The 18,687-nt window shown below is 47.1% G+C and overlaps 1 protein-coding gene across 7 annotated transcripts in view; it reads left to right on the top strand.

Annotated features, from left to right (window-relative positions):
* The window catches only part of ARMC9 (armadillo repeat containing 9), a 1,454,284-nt gene that overhangs the window by 1,355,202 nt on the left and 80,395 nt on the right, over positions 1–18,687 (top strand). For 4 of the 7 annotated variants that reach the window (XM_069617565.1, XM_069617561.1, XM_069617564.1 and 1 more), the window contains one exon: positions 18,439–18,611. The exons of the other annotated variants lie outside the window; for them this stretch is intronic. In XM_069617565.1, the coding sequence (XP_069473666.1) occupies positions 18,439–18,611 (173 nt within the window). The remainder of the gene's footprint in view (positions 1–18,438; positions 18,612–18,687) is intronic. 7 annotated transcript variants of the gene reach the window in all.

The following is an 18,687-nucleotide window of genomic DNA, read 5'->3' as shown; positions in this document are numbered from 1 at the left end:
GGTTTGGCTGCTGAGAGTCTGAGGTATGAAGAATTTGGTCAGTCGGACAATATCCTGCATGTACTCCTTCCTGCCAGGAGGCCTGGCACCGAGTCCATCAATGCCTGCAGGTGGCATACATCTTCAGCTTCGTGTTGAGGGCGATATCTGAACCCCTTGATCCATCCAACCTCTACTAGTCTTCATTTCCTGCAAGACCCTCAGATTAACATTGTGAAGGGGTACCTTGCCGCTGGTCTGTCTTTGAGAGACACCTTAGCAGGGCTCATTCTTTCCATCCTCACAGTTATGCAGTTATTGTGGGGCTTATCTAATTAGGTTTCTTCCAAGCTAATTTATTGTTCCTGCATGGGATGTTTTGTTGTTTCTCATGGCTGCTCCATAATTCCCTGCATTGTTGTTCTTTGACTTTGCTCAACCTATGTGATTTTCCTCGTTGCCATCTCTTGCGCAAGGCAGTTGAGTCACCTCCGTGCTGTCTGAAAAACCTTATCTTGTTTTCTCTGCATAGAAAGTGACTCTCGGGTGAGGATAACTTTCCTTCCCCAGACCACATCAGATGTCCATCTCTCACAAGAAATTCATCTTGGTTTCTTCTGCCCTCTACCTCATCCATCGAAGATGGAGGAGAGTGTTTACCCATCTGGACCCCAAGAGGGGATCACAACTAATATTTCTATCGAACTGGGAGACATCGGGAGGAATGACCAGCTCTTTGTTGTTTATGTTTGTGTCCAAGACACGCAAGGCTTTTACTAAGCAGACCCTTACCATGTGGACCATCTTCTGCATTTCAACAGTGGTGTGATCTGGAAAGGAAAGAAAATCCGGAAGCACTCTGTGCTCATATCAGAGGCCTGGCAGGTTCCTTTGCCCTGCTCAGAGGTGTCCCTGTTTTGGACATTTGTCACGTGGCTATGTGGGCTTCCTTGCACATTTTCGCCAAGCATTACAAACAAACAGTACAAAAGGCAAGCGTTGATTCGCAAAGCATGCACTGAAAATCATGGTTAAAGGATATGTGTGATGTAAGGAACTGATGGTGGCAACAGTAAAGACCGACACAAGTGATTACAGTTCAAGGGTGTTTATTAAACAATGTTTGCAGGGTGGGAAAAAAAACTAAACTAAACCTAAGTTTAAGATGGGAGCAAGTGTCGACCATCAAATGAAAATAAGGCAGTCCGTGTGGCGCTATAAGGATATTTGGCGTGTTACAGCACAGAGTACAGCACTACTGCACAGGTAGCATTTTTTTTTGATGCAGCACCACCACATGGGTGTGGTGCATTGCTATATGTGTTGCCAGAGTAACATGGACATATAAGTAAAGACAGGCTATTGAGTCAAAAACGATTTTTACATATAAGATGCAAATCTATTTTTACAGTTAAAAGCACACATGTGCACATTCAAAATGCACACTATTTTTCACCTGAAATGCCTATGTTGCAAGAGACACATTTGAAAATTAATAACAAACCTTATTAATAACTAACCTGACTAATAAAACTTCATTTAACATAACCCACTAATAAAAATGTGTCTCCACTGCAGAATAAGGCCTACTCTGAAAGTGAACTTTTAAACGCACATTCATTTTTTTTTCTCTGCTGCTCTGTCCACATAACTACAGGAAGCAAAGAGCTCGAAGGAACAGGAAATCAGTTTGTTACAATTTTTACTGTAGAAATGAGCCATTGTGTAGTGAGGGAGGAGATGACATGATTGATTCTGCTTGGAGCAGCGTCATAGCAAGTATCATGCTAGAGGCTGTGATTAGAGTTTTGCTGGGGAAGCTTGAAGAGAGGGGGAGATGAATCGAGATCTTGCAGAGCTGGGAGAAGGACCTGTTTCCTGGCTGAAGCATTCCTGCTGCAAAAGCTGAGAATTCCAGGCAATAACCCCGGTTTGAGAACGGCAGACGCTTGTTTTCACTATCACAAATAATGTTGTACCATTTCATTTATTTCTGTAAAAAAAGGTTAAACTGTGTTTAAAGGAAATTTCTATAATACAAAAATATCTGAAAACAGATAGCTAGTGTGTATTATTTCTCTCTTTCATTTTGCATGGTAAAAGGTTTAAACGTGGCTAGATTTTTAAACAGTGCAATTGTCATTTTAAAACAGATGTGTGCATGATTATATTCAGTATGGACAGTTGTGAGTGACTGTTTGTAGCATAGCTTGTTGGAGGTACATGAGCCAACGGGAAGAGACTCTCTGGACATAGTTCCATACCGTATATATAAGGTAGTGGAAATTACCACAAAAATACCACAATAGCCCATGGTGGCACACAACACTGAAAATGTGGTATCCCTAAAATGTAGGCCTGAGGTCTCTCTAGTGATCAAGAACAATCTAGATAAAAAACAAGGGATGTTGGATATTGGGGCCACAAATAAACCAACCACTATACCAACCAACCACGCAAATTATCGCGCACATTATCTAAATAGGTCTGAATTCTGAAATAATGCAATGTATTATTGTTATGTGTGACCCAATATGAATACAGAGAGTGATTATTGCTAAAGGTATTTTGGCGGTAAGAAAATGCCCCAAATATCCACAAAATACCCAACAGCGCTGTGTCAAAATTAAAAGGGCCTATACTAAGAAACATATTGACACACCTTACAAATAATACAAAAGGGTGTGGGATAATTCTCAGGAAAAGAAAGAAGTGTTCACAAATAATATGTCAGGATGCATTAGCCTGGGTCTTCATCCCCACGTTTTGAGCACGGGTTAAGGCGGGATCTTGGAGCGCAGCACACACTTGAGCTTTCCCAGCACGAGTCGACAGTTCCACATGCAACTATCAGGACCGTCGATGGCCAAGTCTAGCTGCTCTTAAAAGTCTCTTGACTTCGAGGGCCTGACGTTATTCAATAACAAAACAAAAGTTCATCTCCTGGTTTTACTTAGGGTGAGGATTTTCCACCCCTGGCTCCCCCTCTTTTGGGCGCTGACTCCTTTGTGTCTTGGGTGCTCGGTTTTCACCCCTCGGATCTCCCTCTTCGGGCGCGGATCCTCAAACAGTTCCTATTGCTATCAAGGCCTTTGGGGTTATGGTTTCCTGGTCCCTCGGGCCTGATAGGTTCATCAAGAAAAACAACAAACAAACAAAGTTCTGGTCTACATATTTCTCGGGTGATGGTCTCACCCCTGGGTTCCCCTCTTCTGGGCACTGACTTTTCACAAATTGTATTCCACAAATCAAATAGTTCCCTCTCTTAATGGACTTTGGGTGATGGCTTCACCCCTGGATCTCCCTCGTTCGGGCTCTGACCCCTCTCGACTGTTAGCCTTCCTCCAGCGGGTTCACTATTGCTACTCCAGCATTCGCTCATCGTAATGTCTTTTTAAACAGTTCCTTTGGACATCCCTCGGTCGGGTTCACCTTTATCAACACTTGTTTCATGGGACTTTAGACTTTGCCCCCTTCTTGTCGGCACCTGTCACGCCGCGCGCTCGCTCGCGGGCGACACTTACCTGTCATGGGGTCCTTGGTCCACGGCCGCAGCGGTGGTCTCCTTCATGGAGACTGTACCCGTGGTGGCGTCTCTCCTCACGCCGACCCGCGGTTCGGATGGGCGCCGTGGACGCCGCCATCTTGCGAGGATCTGCGCATGCGCAGTGTCGGAACATGCGTTCCAAGCCTCGCTTTGACCCCGGGCCATAAAAGGGCACCGCATACACAGGGACAACGCGTCTCAACGCGGTTGTTACTGTGTATGCGCTGCTGGAGTCCTGGCGCTTGTTGTCCAGCCCTCCAGTTTCCTGTTCTAACCTTTTCTGCCTAGTTCTGCCTCATTTCCTTATTCCAGTCTTGCTTCCTGGTCCTCCTACTCTTTCTGCTCCTTATTTCTGATACCTTGCCCCTCCCTGGTTTAGGGTAGAGTAGGTTCTGTCTGGGTTCCTAGTTGTAGTGGGGACTCTCCTGTCTGTACTGCCTTCCTTTCAGTTTGCCTTCCTTGCCTGTCTTGTGCTCTGCCGGTACCTGTGCCTTACTGCCTTTTGGAAGTTCCTGAGTTCAGTCCTGTTATCATCGGTGATTTCATCAAGCCTTCTCAGCCAGTGGAAACACTGTCCCGACGTCACGCAAATTCTGAGAAGTGCCACCCGTGGCGTTGGGAGTTGGTTCAGTGCCGTCCTGTGTTATATCGCCAGGAGGGGATTGGGCTAATTTCTCGCGTTACCCATTCATCGGCCATCATACATCGACATACTGGCAACCTCAACTCCACGGTCTACAGGAAGCAGAGGTAACTCACGATCTCGTGAAGATTCGTTTAACAGATTGAGACGCCTATCCCTCAGTCCCGACATGGACGACATGCAGGAACTACGTGAAGAAATGTGTGCCATGCGTCTTGAAATGACCACTCTCCGCCAGGAAAACAACACTCTCAGACAAGCATTGGATCGGTGTTTGGCTAATCCCGCACAACCTGTTACACCGCCTGAGAACTCCATGGCTTACACCACTCCGATGAAGTATGATGGTGATCCGCGTCGAGTGGCAGAGTTCTGTACTCACTGTCGGATCCATTTCCAATTCAGGTCTACACATTTTTCTCAAGACAAGGCTAAGATCGGGTATATCCTTGGAAATCTAACCGGCAATGCACTCGCCTGGGCCGCGCCTTTGGTCTCTACCAACAGTCCTCTGTTGGGTGATTTCGCTGCCTTCGAGAAAGCCTTTTTGGACGTCTTCAAACCGCCCAATTTGGCAGCCATGGCCCAGAATCAATTAATGGAGATCAAGCAAGGGTCAGGTGACATAATCCACTACATCAGTCGGTTTCGACAATTAGCAACTGATTCACAAGGCCCGAAATCACTCAAAAAACCTTGTTTCGTCGGGGACTACGAGAGGAGTACAAAGACGAATTGCTGCACATTCCGGAGCCGGAAACGTTGCCTGCATTGGTGGAACAAGTCTTACGCATTGACCACAGGTTAACCGAACGACGGAGTAAACGCCGCAGATCTGACAGGTATCAACCAATTCTTCCAGCACAGAACCCTGGACCGGCTGTTTCTATCGATGTAGGTCCAGAACCCATGCAGTTGGGTGCCGTCAGAGGTCCGTTATCCGAGACTGAAAAGAAAAGAAGACGACAGAAGAACTTGTGCATGTATTGCGGTGGTTCTGGCCATTTTCTAGGCACCTGTCCGTTACGTCCTCTGAAGAAACAGGAAAACTAACAGGCCCGTTGTTTGAGGCGAAGGCAGCAGCGGGCCGCCCTTCTGAATACGTCCTTCCCCCCATGAACTCAGTACCCTTGTTGATCCTGAAAGTCGGTGTTGCTTGGCTTGGAAAGTGTGTGAAGACCTGGGCCCTTTTGGACTGCGGAGCATCTGGCAACTACATCGATGCCTCGTTCGCGATTGCCAATGGGATCCGTTTACATAACAAGGAACGACCAACGGTGGTTGAGATGATCGATGGTTCTACTTTGTCTTCTGGTCCGGTTTGCCAACACTCCGATCCCTTGTGGCTCTCTGTGGAAGGGCATCTCGAACGTATCTCATTGGACGTCATCAAGTCTCCTTCATTTCCGGTGGTGTTGGGTTTACCATGGCTGTTGTATCACAATCCCCAGGTCGACTGGACCGCTCGCTCCCTGGTGTTCTCTTCGACACGTTGTCCTCGTGACTGTGTAATTCACGAAACCTTTCCTGCAATTTTGGAGTCCCTCAATCCTGCTGATTTATCTGCTCGTTTATGTGCCACTCAATCGGTTCCTCATGAATATGCCGGATACCACAAGGCGTTCTCCAAGCCTGAGGACATACCACTACCACCCCATCGGCACTTTGATTGTTCGATTGACATCCTGCCTGGTGCGATCATTCCCCATGGCAAGATCTATTCGTTGACTCACCTCGAGAAAGGCATACTACAGGAGTACATTACGGATTGCCTCAACAAGGGCTACATAGTGCCGTCCAAATCCCCTGCAGGATTCCCGTTGTTCTTCGTCAAGAAGAAGGAGGGCGCTTTGCGTCCTTGTATCGACTACCGACAACTAAACGAGATCACGAGGAAGGACAGGTACCCGTTACCACTCATCCGGGACATCATCGAATCCCTGAAATCAGCACAGATCTTCACCAAGCTGGATCTAAGAGGGGCCTATCACTTGGTGCGGATTAAGAAGGGAGATGAGTGGAAGACAGCCTTCAAAACACCTATTGGTCACTTCGAATACAGGGTGATGCCGTTTGGCCTCTGCAACGCCCCGGCAGTCTTCCAACGGTTCATGGACGATGTCTTTTCTGACCTTATTGGAATATCTGTCTGGGTTTACCTTGACGACATTCTGGTTTTTTCTGACACTCATACTGCACATGTGGCGCATGTACAGGAAGTCCTCCGTAGATTGATACACAACGGCCTGTATGCCAAAATTGAAAAATGCCAATTTCATAGGGAGAGCATGGAGTTTCTGGGCTACGTGATCAGCAACACAGGAGTACAGATGGATCCCGCAAAACTGCAAGCTATTCAAGAATGGAAATCGCCACATGGCGTGAAGTCACTTCAAAGGTTCTTGGGCTTTGCCAACTTTTATCGGCGTTTCATTCCACGCTTCTCTCAACTGGCCAACAGTCTAACCCACCTGACCAGTACCAAGGTGCCGTTTCTCTGGGACACGCAGGCCGAGGAGGCATTCCAGGAATTAAAAAGATCATTCATGTCGGCTCCTGTTCTTAGACATCCAGATGATGTAAAACCATTTGTGGTTGAAACAGACGCCTCGGACTACGCAATTGGGGCGGTCCTACTACAGCAAGATGCAGTCACGGGAATAGAGCACCCGGTGCCATATTACTCGAGGAAATTGTCAGTGAGTGAGAGAAACTATGCAGTGATAGAAAAAGAATTACTGGCGATAAAGGCTGCCTTCGAGGAATGGCGACATCACTTGCTGGGTGGGAGGTACCCGGTGGTGGTTCGCACGGATCACCGTAATCTACAGTTCCTGCGCTCTTTACAATGCAGAACCTCCCGTCATGCTCGTTGGGCCTTTTTCTTTTCACAGTTCGATTTCACCGTCACGTACATTCCTTGTTCCCAGAACAATAAGGCTGATGCCTTGTCACGGTCTCTGGAAAACAACGTTGAAGGTGTCAAGCAACCGGAACCTCTGATAGCGTCCAAACATTTCCTATCGATGGTGACTCCCCAGCTCCAACAGTTGACCGAGGCGACACGAACGGATCCCTCAAGAACACAGATACTACAACGTGCTGACATCAGGGAACGTGATGGCTTGTTGTTCTTCAAGGATCGTCTGTACGTTCCCACATTGGAACTCCAGAAAATCGTTTTACAGAATTGTCATGATTCCGTCGTTTGCGGTCACCGTGGAGTTCGTACAACACAAGAACTGGTTGCACGACAGTACTGGTGGCCTGGATGGGCTACATTGGTAAAGCACTACGTGGACTCTTGCCCAGTATGTGCCCAGACCAAGATTCCTCGCAAAAGACCCATTGGTCTTCTAAAACCCACGCCAACGCCTCCGTACCCTTGGCATACTATCGCCACGGATTTCATCGTTGACCTGCCCCTGTCTGGTGGTTTCACGTGTATAATGGTGGTGGTGGATTGTTTCACCAAGACAGCTCATTTCTTGCCCTTTCCTAAGCTGCCCACTGCATCCCAGATGGCACGATGTTTTCTACACGAGGTGTATCGTCTTCATGGTCTTCCGGAGAAGATTTTGTCAGACCGGGGGTCTCAATACATCTCTTCCTTTTGGGTCCAACTGTGTCGGCATTTGGACATTCAGCGAGCCCTGAGTTCCGGCTATCATCCGTAGACTAATGGACAGACGGAACGTACCAATCAGACCCTTGAGCAATACCTACGTTGTTATGCCAATGCTACCCAAGACAACTGGTCGGAATGGTTGGACACCGCGGAAGCAGCTTACAACAACGCTGTTCATTCCGCTACCGGACTCAGCCCATTTTATTGCTCTACTGGTCTTCATCCTAGACTGCTGCCTGTTCATCCAACATCTTCCAGTGCCGTTCCATCTGCAGATGCCCTGGTGTCCCTGATCCGCGATCAACATCGTCTGGCGGCCGGTACCTTGGCAGCGGCACAAGCACATATGAAGGAGCAGGCTGACAGGAGACGGAGCCCTGAGCCTGTCCTTCATGTTGGGGACATGGTTTGGCTGTCCTCCAAGAATCTACCGGTACGCAACTTACCTGTGAAACTAGCCCCCCGCTTTTTTGGTCCCTTTCGCATCACAGGGCGTATTTCGCCTGTTGCCTTTCGTTTATCTTTGCCCCGCTCTTGGAGGATCCATCCTGTCTTTCATGTTTCCCTTTTGAAGCCCTACGTGCCCGATGTTATGGGTCGTACCTGTTCCCGTCCTGCCCCGGTCTTGGTTCGGGGGGTCCCTGAATTTGAGGTGCAGGAGATATGTGATTCACGGATTTGGCGAGGTGCTCTGCAGCTTCTGGTCAGCTGGAAGGGTTATCCTGCTTGTGACCGTACTTGGGAACCGCGCTCCTTCGTGCATGCACCGCGCCTGGTTCGGGACTTCTATCTCCGCTACCCTTGGAAACCCGGTGCTCTGGGGTTGTCCGGGAGGGGGTATGGTGTCACGCCGCGCGCTCGCTCGCGGGCGCCACTTACCTGTCCTGGGGTCCTTGGTCCACGGCCGCAGCGGTCTCCTCCTTCATGGAGACTGTACCCGCGGTGGCGTCTCTCCTCACGCCGACCCGCGGTTCGGATGGGCGCCGTGGACGCCGCCATCTTGCGAGGATCTGCGCATGCGCAGTGTCGGAACATGTGTTCCAAGCCTCGCTTTGACCCCGGGCCATAAAAGGGCACCGCATACACAGGGACAACGCGTCTCAACGCGGTTGTTACTGTGTATGCGCTGCTGGAGTCCTGGCGCTTGTTGTCCAGCCCTCCAGTTTCCTGTTCTAACCTTTTCTGCCTAGTTCTGCCTCATTTCCTTATTCCAGTCTTGCTTCCTGGTCCTCCTACTCTTTCTGCTCCTTATTTCTGATACCTTGCCCCTCCCTGGTTTAGGGTAGAGTAGGTTCTGTCTGGGTTCCTAGTTGTAGTGGGGACTCTCCTGTCTGTACTGCCTTCCTTTCAGTTTGCCTTCCTTGCCTGTCTTGTGCTCTGCCGGTACCTGTGCCTTACTGCCTTTTGGAAGTTCCTGAGTTCAGTCCTGTTATCATCGGTGATTTCATCAAGCCTTCTCAGCCAGTGGAAACACTGTCCCGACGTCACGCAAATTCTGAGAAGTGCCACCCGTGGCGTTGGGAGTTGGTTCAGTGCCGTCCTGTGTTATATCGCCAGGAGGGGATTGGGCTAATTTCTCGCGTTACCCATTCATCGGCCATCATACATCGACATACTGGCAACCTCAACTCCACGGTCTACAGGAAGCAGAGGTAACTCACGATCTCGTGAAGATTCGTTTAACAGCACCTCTTCCGGGTTCATACTTGCCAACTTCACCTTTACATTTACTTTCAATGTTTAGAGGATTCACTTTCCTTGCTTTCTTTAAAGTTAGTAGGTCAAAGTCTTTCGACTGTACAAGGCTTTTGCTTGACCTCCTGTATGACCCATTTGACCTATCTTGGCAGCTCTTCTACGGCCTTCTGGTTTCTGTAGTTTGTGCTCAGATGGGGATCGATCACAGTCTCTCGAGTTACACCCACGTGGTGCCGGTTCCCTCTACAGCTGGTCTCCCCTCAACACGTTTACAGTTCTTTGAACTTGGTTCAACTTGCGACTTTGTGTCTTTCATTCACCACAGCTCGGCTTCCTTCGGCTCTCCCCTCGACTCACCGCTGTGATGAACCTCTTGGCCTTCTTCGTAACCGAAGTCAAGGCCGGTACCGTGGTAGAAGGAGTCTCCCTCGCTCCCGCCCATCAGCGTCAACACGCTCCGTGCACTGCCGACATCCGCCGCAACACACCTGGGCCACTGTCCTCGGCCTTATGAGTCTTTCAGCAGAGGGTATGCAGGGTTTTATTGAAGAAGGCAAGGTCGTGTCTCTCCTCGTCAGTGTCTCGATGTTTGCCGCTCTTCTTCTCCACTTGATCTGCCGTGTCTGGATAGCTGTCTTGTCGTGTGGTCTGCCTTGCTTGTACTTGCTCCAACTTTTAGCCCTCTGGGGAAAGGAAAGGGCTGTCAGCTGTGTGTGTGATTCAGGTTAATTCCCTGCCTTTGCCTGACACTGCGGCTGGGACATGTTAAGTAAACAGTTTGCATATTAGCCCGTTGTCTTTCGTGTCAGGAAAAGGGGTGAGGTTAAGTTTCTGCGTGGTAGGACAGGGAAGAGGTGTTATATGGAATTATAACACTCGAGTTGGAGGGGTTTTTGGTGATCTCGGAAAAGTGGGTTTTGGAAGGTTTGTGAGGTAAATGGGAATAGCTGGGACTGTGAAATGGACAGAGAGGACTGTGGGAATGGTAGTGTTTTATCAAGGTAGACTGAGTGTTCGGGAATGAATTATCAGAGAGACACCTTTAAGCCTTGCATCTGTCGTAACTGCTGCACCCTGATACCCCCGGGTCTGGTGCGCATTATAAATGAATAAACGAATAAACAAACAAACATGGAGACGAATGATTGCGAGTAGTCAGGTAGAAAATGGACAACAGGGATTCTGAGAGAGATGGTTCCTGAATGTGTCTGGGTTTGAGATCCTAGTGGATTGGTTAAATACGGAGGGTATGGTAGATTTGGATAAGCTATATTCAACGGGAGGAATGTGGGTAAATGTATTATAACCTACAAAGGCCTCAGGTATATCGTCCTCCTATCCTTCTTCCCCGGTACAATACTGCGACTCACCTGGTGCAATTCCCCTTAGCATAACCCCGGGTTCCTCTTCCCAGGTGATCCTCCCTCGCTCGTCCACCCCCAGGGTTGAGATCTGAGAGCATCAGCCCTTCCCTGAATAAGGGATCTCGAGGTCGACTCGGGAGAATACCCTCAGGTTTCTCACAGTGATCAACCTTCCTGCCTTCTTTAAGGCTTGTTTACCACACACTATTGGACACCTTGAAGACCAACATGGGGGAGCTAGTGTAATTAAATCGGGGAAGAACTGCATTTTCATATTTATCCTGTCTCCCCTTTAATAGAAGCTCGTGCCATTTAGATCTCAGATGACTATTCATGGGGTAGAAGGGAGAGAATGTGTGCCAGAGTTTCAAGTGGGGCACCCGCTCAGTGACAGGAAGCAGAAATCTAAGAGGTTCTGGATACGGTGGCTGGTCTAAAAATGCAGAATTCAGAGTTTGAGAGGATGCGTAGTGCCACGTTATGTTTCTGGATGAGGAATACCTTTGAACTTGGAGATAGTGGGCACCAAGCTTTTATGTTATTTAGGCTTGTTATATGCTTCCCAAGCTCCCAATACCAATAACTCTCTATCGAGTTTGCCAATTTCCACAAAATTAACCGATTGCGCCAAACATCGGCACAACCAGCGTGAGGGTGGAGCGTACATGGGAAACCCAACTGAGAGAATGAGAGAATGGGAGTGTTCTGGGTTAAAACTTCTTACTGGTTTTCAGGTGTGTCTTCCATCTTTTCCAGAGTGTAATGGACGTAAATGTAATGACTTTCTGCTGTCATTCCAGTGTGGCTTTGCCTTCGTTTGGAGAAAAGAGATCTGATGAGTGTGTTTTGCTACTCATATGCTTTAATATTCTGCATAAAAAGTCTTTCCCGCTCCCGGACACTTTGCATTACTGAGGCATAAGATTTTGTCCAATATACTTCAATGCAAATTTAACCATCTGTTACATTTATTTACCCCCATTTCCTTCAAATGTTGGAGCATGTAAGATTGTACCCTCTTGAGAAATCAAGTGCCTTAGTGGGGGAAAATGGCTAAATACAGTGTGACATTGTTATTATTCGAACTAATTCTGCTGCCAAAATTGAACTACCTACCAAAAGGCAATTTCCAGGCCACACTATGAGATTTGGGTACAATAGGACTAAATGCCTGTAATAGTTCTCTTTATCGTCCCTTAAAGTAGAGGTGTACAGCCTGCCACTCTCAAAATATTTGGGACTACAACTCCCATTAAACCTCAAATTTGAATATGCTGTCTTTAGCTTGGGGGTGGGGGGTTGTTGCAGTCCAAAACATCCAGAGAATCAAAGAACCTCTCTGTTTTAAAGCAATATTGCATGTAGCAGCTCACTTCATAATAATACCCAATCCTAACCCTAGTACACTGGCTCATACTGCAAGCACGTAGCCTGTTCAAAAGCTGTTGCTTCGTCTTCAAATCTATTGAAAGAAAACTGTGCTTCCTTGCTGGGGTTCTCATCCTCCAATGGATGTGGGCTGCCCAAAGCCAAGCTTTGGGAAGCCTTGACATTTAGATCTGTGAAAAAAAGGTGTACACTTCTACACCTTCGAACGTCCACTAATCGGGATCAAGCTTGCCCTCAGATTCAGAGTGAAACGTAAAACCTTCCTCCTTAGACAATATCTATTCCATTCTAGCTGAAGCCATTAACTTCGCTCACCAACCCCAGGGCTCATCACACTCAAGGAAACCTAGATCTCCATTTCAATTGGTTAATCAGCTTCACTGGACTCTCATGTCTATCATCTTTCTTGATACCATTGCTCTTCCCCAGCCAAACACCGTGGCTGCATTCTACCTCTTTGTGTTTGATCATCAAGTCTCACCCCTATCAGAAATTATGGTAGGCAAGCTCCAAGTTATCACCTCCCTTCTTTGTTCCCTTCAACCATTACTCTCAGTAGAACTGTCCGCTACTTCTCAAACTGAGGCGTCGCAGGCAGCAAGGGGGAGCTGAGTGGGCCATTGCCCTGGGTCTTTTGGTTGTAGCCCTGGATATAAGCTCATGGGCTACAACCAAAACTAGATCATGCGTCCAGTCGATGCAGGCAGAGCCAATCCAGGCTGCTTCCAGTTGCATTTCCGAGCTACGCCTTGCTGTCTGATGTGACTCTTGTTCTTTGGGGTAACTGATTAAAGGCGCAGTCAGACATCAGAAGTGCTAGCCAGCTTTCATTTCAGGCGAAAGAGAATGTTTGTGTGCAGAGTGGACGAGGTTAACGTGCGATATTTTGGATGCAATATAATGAGATTCCTTTTTCCAAAAATTGAGCCTTCCTGCAGGAGTTGGCAGAACCTGCGGTGCGGAGGCGTAATTTCAGAACCTTGCATGAGGGAGGGGAGGTGCTGGAGGGGTTAGAAAGGAGAGTGAGAGGGGAGCAGTGTGGAGGGAAGGGGTAGTCACTGTCTCGGGGAGCTATAGAAGTGGAGAGTGAGGCTAAAGCTAGTGACAAGAACATGGGAGGGCAGCATGGTGGAGGGAGTTAGAAAGGAGAGAGAGGGGAATAGTGTGGAGGGTAGGGGCAGTTACTTTGGTGGAAATGGGTGCTTGTGTTTGAAAGGGTCTCTGCAGGTCTCAGGGAGCAGTAACAAAAATGGGGAGCGTGCTGGTGGTGTTGGGCCTTGGCGTAACAGGCCCTGCGGTGCGGGCGCCCTGCCAGTCAAGGTCCAGGGGGGACCCTGGCCCAGTCCTCAACCATAAGGGTGAATGCTGGGGCAGGCCTTACAGCATGAGAAGGAGGTGCTCAGTAGGGGTTGGAGCTGAACCTGACATGTCTCACGTGTTTCTGAGAGAGAGAGCGAGAGAGAGAGAGAGAAAGAGAAAGAGAGAGAGAGAGAGATAGATAGATGGATAGATATATATGGATGTATGTTCTGGGTGGGGTCCATGTCAGTAACTTCGCTGACAAAAATGTTGATGCCAATTATGGCGCGGCTCGGTGGTCACTTTACCCATCTCCCCCACCCCACTTACCTTCACGGCGGCACTCTTCCAAGCTATCCCTGCGGCATCGGTTCCTCCCACTTGCGTGGGCCGGAACTGACACTGCAGGTGTTTTTTTTGTTGTTGTTTTTTTAACTTTCTTGTCCCCCCCCCCCCGACTCCCGTTACTGCCCTGAAGCAGAGTGGGGGACACCACCGCAATCCCCACTCTGCTTGGTGGCAGTAATGGCAGTCAGTATTTTGTGCACCCCCAAAGACGCAGAGACAGTGGGGGCGCACAAATGAGAGCAACATTGTGGTAATTACTGGATGAGTGTATGCGGGAGAAGGTAAATGAGTGAGTGACTGGTGGCTTAATGGGTATGAATGTGATTGCGTGTGTATGTGTGAATGTCCTGGGTGTGTGCTTGTGTGGAGAATGCAGTGTGAATAAATATGAGAGAAGATGTATGGGTGTGTGACTGATGGGTGAAAGGGGTGTGCCCCAGCCCTGGGAGGCTGGAGATAACCAGAGCATTTTTCACACATCCTTAATTGACTTGGCATGTTTTACTTGTATTTTTCGGGCAAAGCCAAGTTCATGTGTGTTATTACGTGGCTATACTGCCATTTTGGTGCAGCCAGTCCATCCATTCATTACTGTGGCTAGGCATGTATTACTGGGCTTCTTTGATAAAGCAAGCATGATAAGTAGTATTACATTGCAGCGCTTTTATGCCCCCGGGCTTTTGTTCCAGCGCTATAGAACTATATGAAATAAAAAGAATGACATTTTGGTGTAGCGGCCTAGCTATTTCTTACTGTAGCATGACTTTTTATTAACAGAGCATCTATGATGAAGCAAGCGTGATAAGTGTTGTTATGAGTCTAGACTGGCCTACATTGGAACCAGTTTGGACATGTTTTCTTATTGTGGCATGTCACTTTTAATGGCCAAGCCAACGGTAGTATGTTCTTACACAGAAGTACTGGCAAATATTGGCACAATGCAAGTAATGATATTATAAAAAAACATGTAAAAGCAAACATGCGTATGTTCTTATGTGGGAATACTGGCACATGTTGGTGGAGGCAGCATGGAAATGTATGGGCACAGATAGCTTGAACATGTTTTTATACTGGCATATAATACAGGGAAAGGCAAGAAAATGCATTGGGCAAATGTTGTATTTTTTCATAAGTTACCCTCTGGCCTCAAACTGTCTAGCCTTTTACCCAATTTCTTTCACAGAAAGTGTGCTGTTTAAGGCACCATTTTAAACCATTCTCTCAATGGATCAAGTGTGTACACTTTTAGATCCTCTAATGTTTCCAACTGTAAAGAAAATGATTCAAATTGCTGTGTGTACCAATGAGCAGTAGCTATGGGAGATCTGTCGGTGATTTACAGAGACTTCACAATGGGCTCAGATGTACAATGGGGCCATCTAGATTACAGGACCTTGCTGTACTTTCAGTAGAGCGAAGAGTGCTGCAATCGGTTTCTGATGATGCTATTGTTCGTTTTGCTGGCATGCACGCGGAAAGGCAAGCACTTATTTTTACTAGTTAAAATGATAAATGAGGTTTTTTGAGATGGTGATATTATACAGTCAAATTATATTTGACTTGGTTAGTTTTAATTGGTTTCTATAGGAACCAAATACAGTAGCTATGTGTTTTGTATCATGCATCTTTGAATTTAAATTCATTAACAACAATTGGCTAATCTATGATGGAATTAGAAATGCGTCTTTCATTTTTATTGCAGTATGTTCTGTCCATATTGCATTTCTACTAAATGCAACTCACACGGTATTGGAATAAATCAACAAATGTCATTGTTTCGAAGGCTATATTGGAATTGTAAATGCTTTTCATTTGTTAGTTATGTTCTGTTGTTTGGGTATTTGTATCCCGCCTGCTTGCCACATCTTATTAGCGTTACAGTATTCGGTAGCCTTTAGATCACTAAGAAACATATGTACTTTTCTGGTTATTTTGTAAAACTCGTGCTGAATTATGTGCGATTTTGACAGGGTTTTTTCAAAAATGTTCTCACAGGGGGAGAGTAACCGCACAACCCCCGCCCCTAGTAGCCCCCAGTTCAAGTTCACACTCGCTTGCTACATTGTACAATTAAATGTGTCCCACCACTTTTTAAGCCCACTAGCTACCCCCTGTCAGTTTGTCAGCCCAACAACCAAGCAGCAAGTGACTGTATGGCTAATGTGGCTGTCTAGCTATTGCTTAAATACGATTTCTCAATCCACAGCAAGTCTTTGACTGTCCTGTCCAAAGCCTTTTCTGTGTCTTATATAACCTCTTAAAGTATTACCTAGCACTATTGAATGAATGGCCACACTTTGGAGTGGCAGTATAGCTACATGTTAGCAGTACTTCCAAATACGAGTTGAGTAATATACTATTCAATATTAATGTTAGAAAGTGCGACCCAGCGTGCGCATTTATATGATATAGACTAATTATGTGGTAGTCTAAAGTTGCCGTGGGCTTCTAGCCCTGGATCTTTTACAAACCTAGCAACGCCCCTGTCGCAACACTAGGTCCATGCTCTAAATAAACGCCAAAACATGAAATGGTTGCAAGAAATCATTCTGCCAGGCCATGCATAGCCAAATTCAAAATGGACTCCAACCAGGGGTGGAACCTATTGCAATACTATGATTGATGTTATAGTACTACACCTACATTCTACTTACCCACTCCTGTTATTTCGACACTACCCCTTACCCATGTCTACCTTGATGTCCTCCACTTAAGCTACGTGAATCAGAAGGTCTGTGCTTCTTAGACAAAGCACTGTTGGCATTGTTATCAAAGTAGCTTCCTAGTTGCTCACCTAATCCCAACTGACACATGCTTCTCCCAAATTAGTCTGTTGCAATTCATCTTTTAATTTGTCTATTGAAGTCCCTCCCAATCGCTTACTGCCTTCAGATAAGAGACACAGTTAAGTAAATTGTAAACAGCCATTTTCACAGTTAGCAAACTGTCTGGCCTGGCTGTCTAAGTCCCCTAGCCCCCTGCCACTCTGCCTAAGCCTAGCTTTTCTGTAGGATTGTCAAACTGTGAGGTGTCACCTCTTATGTTTTGAAGCAAAGACACAAATTATTTATTTTTCAATATATTTGATATTGGAGTTCAAATGATAGAAACTGCGTTTTTACTGGGCTTTTACAGATCAGGGTAGGTAGACCATATACAATCACTCGTTTTCAATTTTGTATTCCTCCCATGCAACAACTAAACACCCTTCTCCCTACCCCCTTCACTCTAGCTTTAAAACGCCCCACTTCCCTTCAGTCTCTCAATGCCCCCCTCATCCATGTGTCGCGAGTCTCCAAGGACAACTTGGATCGGGTTAGTCCTCAAAGCCTTGCTTGAATTGATCCCCTATGAGTTTTACATGATAATCCCCAATGTTAATCTCTTCATGACAGCTTGTGAACTGTATTAGGTCCTACTATTCCCTCAAATGGGGCTGGAGGCAGTCTGCCCCCTCCCCCTTTCTAAGCCAGTGCTTCAATATTCCACCTTTTATGTTGGTTTGGGAGGTGTCCAGCCCCTTCATTTTCACTTCTGATGTCTCGCTGATCCTTCAAACGGCTTACCCCAGAAGCCTCTCAATGGAGGACAGTAGAATGCCAGGTGTGTATGCCTCTGGGGAGATGGGTGCAATGTCCGCACTCAGTATAATCTAGGAAGTAGGGTACTTGTGGCAACTTTAGCGTTCTCCTCCTCGGTATAATCTAGGAAGTAGGGTACTTGTGACAAGCTTGGCGTTCTCCTCCTCGGTATAATCTAGGAAGTAGGGTACTTGTGACAAGCTTGGCGTTCTCCTCCTCGGTATAATCTAGGAAGTAGGGTACTTGTGACAAGCTTGGCGTTCTCCTCCTCAGTATGATCTAGGAAGTAGGGTACTTGTGGCAGGCTTGCGTTCTCCTCCTCAGTATGATCTAGGAAGTAGGGTACTTGTGGCAAGTTGGCGTTCTCCTCTTCAGTATGATCTAGGAAGTAGGGTACTTGTGGCAGGCTTGGCGTTCTCCTCCTCAGTATGATCTAGGAAGTAGGGTACTTGTGGCAAGCTTGGCATTCTCCTCCTCAGTATGATCTAGGAAGTGGGGTACTTGTGGCAAGCTTGGCGTTCTCCTCCTCAGTATGATCTAGGAAGTAGGGTACTTGTGGCAGGCTTGGCGTTCTCCTCCTCGGTAAGATCTAGGAAGTAGGGTACTTGTGGCAAGCTTGACGTTCTCCTCAGTATAATCTAGGAAGTAGGGTACTTGTGGCAAGCTTAGCGTTCTCCTCCTCGGTAAGATCTAGGAAGTAGGGTACTTGTGGCAAGCTTGACGTTCTCCTCCTCAGTATAATCTAGGAAGTAGGGTACTTGTGGCAAGCTTAGCGTTCTCCTCCTGCCGGCCTTGATTCCAGAGGTTTAGCTTCCGGTCACTGCTTTTTCTACAGTAAATGCATCACTGAACTAGGGATGTACGGTGCAAGTTACTTTTGTCTGGATTTTGAATGACCAGAATAATGCCTGTTTATAATAAAGTTGTTTATAAATGATGATCCTTGTTTAATGCATTTCCAGGGAGATCTCCTCTGGGTTCAACAGTAAACCGAAGATCCCACGAAGCCCCGAATTGCAGAGCATAAGTCCAAGGAAAGGGAAGACGCCAACGATTGCCCCACAGTTCTCCCAGTCTGGGCCCCAGCAAACCAGTCGCCCCAGCTCTGCAGGATCATCTGCACGGAGCAGGCAGAGTAAGCAAGACCGTCTGTTCTCGGACACTCTAAAAGGGTGATGTTCTGTAGTGTCATGCGCAGTGGTTTCAACATT

Source organism: Ambystoma mexicanum, chromosome 10 (genome assembly GCF_040938575.1).
Source record: "Ambystoma mexicanum isolate Mex_15411 chromosome 10, UKY_AmexF1_1, whole genome shotgun sequence".
In the NCBI taxonomy this organism is placed as follows: domain Eukaryota; kingdom Metazoa; phylum Chordata; class Amphibia; order Caudata; family Ambystomatidae; genus Ambystoma; species Ambystoma mexicanum.
Note: the sequence above shows the minus strand (reverse complement) of the source record. Positions and strands in the feature narration are given on the sequence as shown.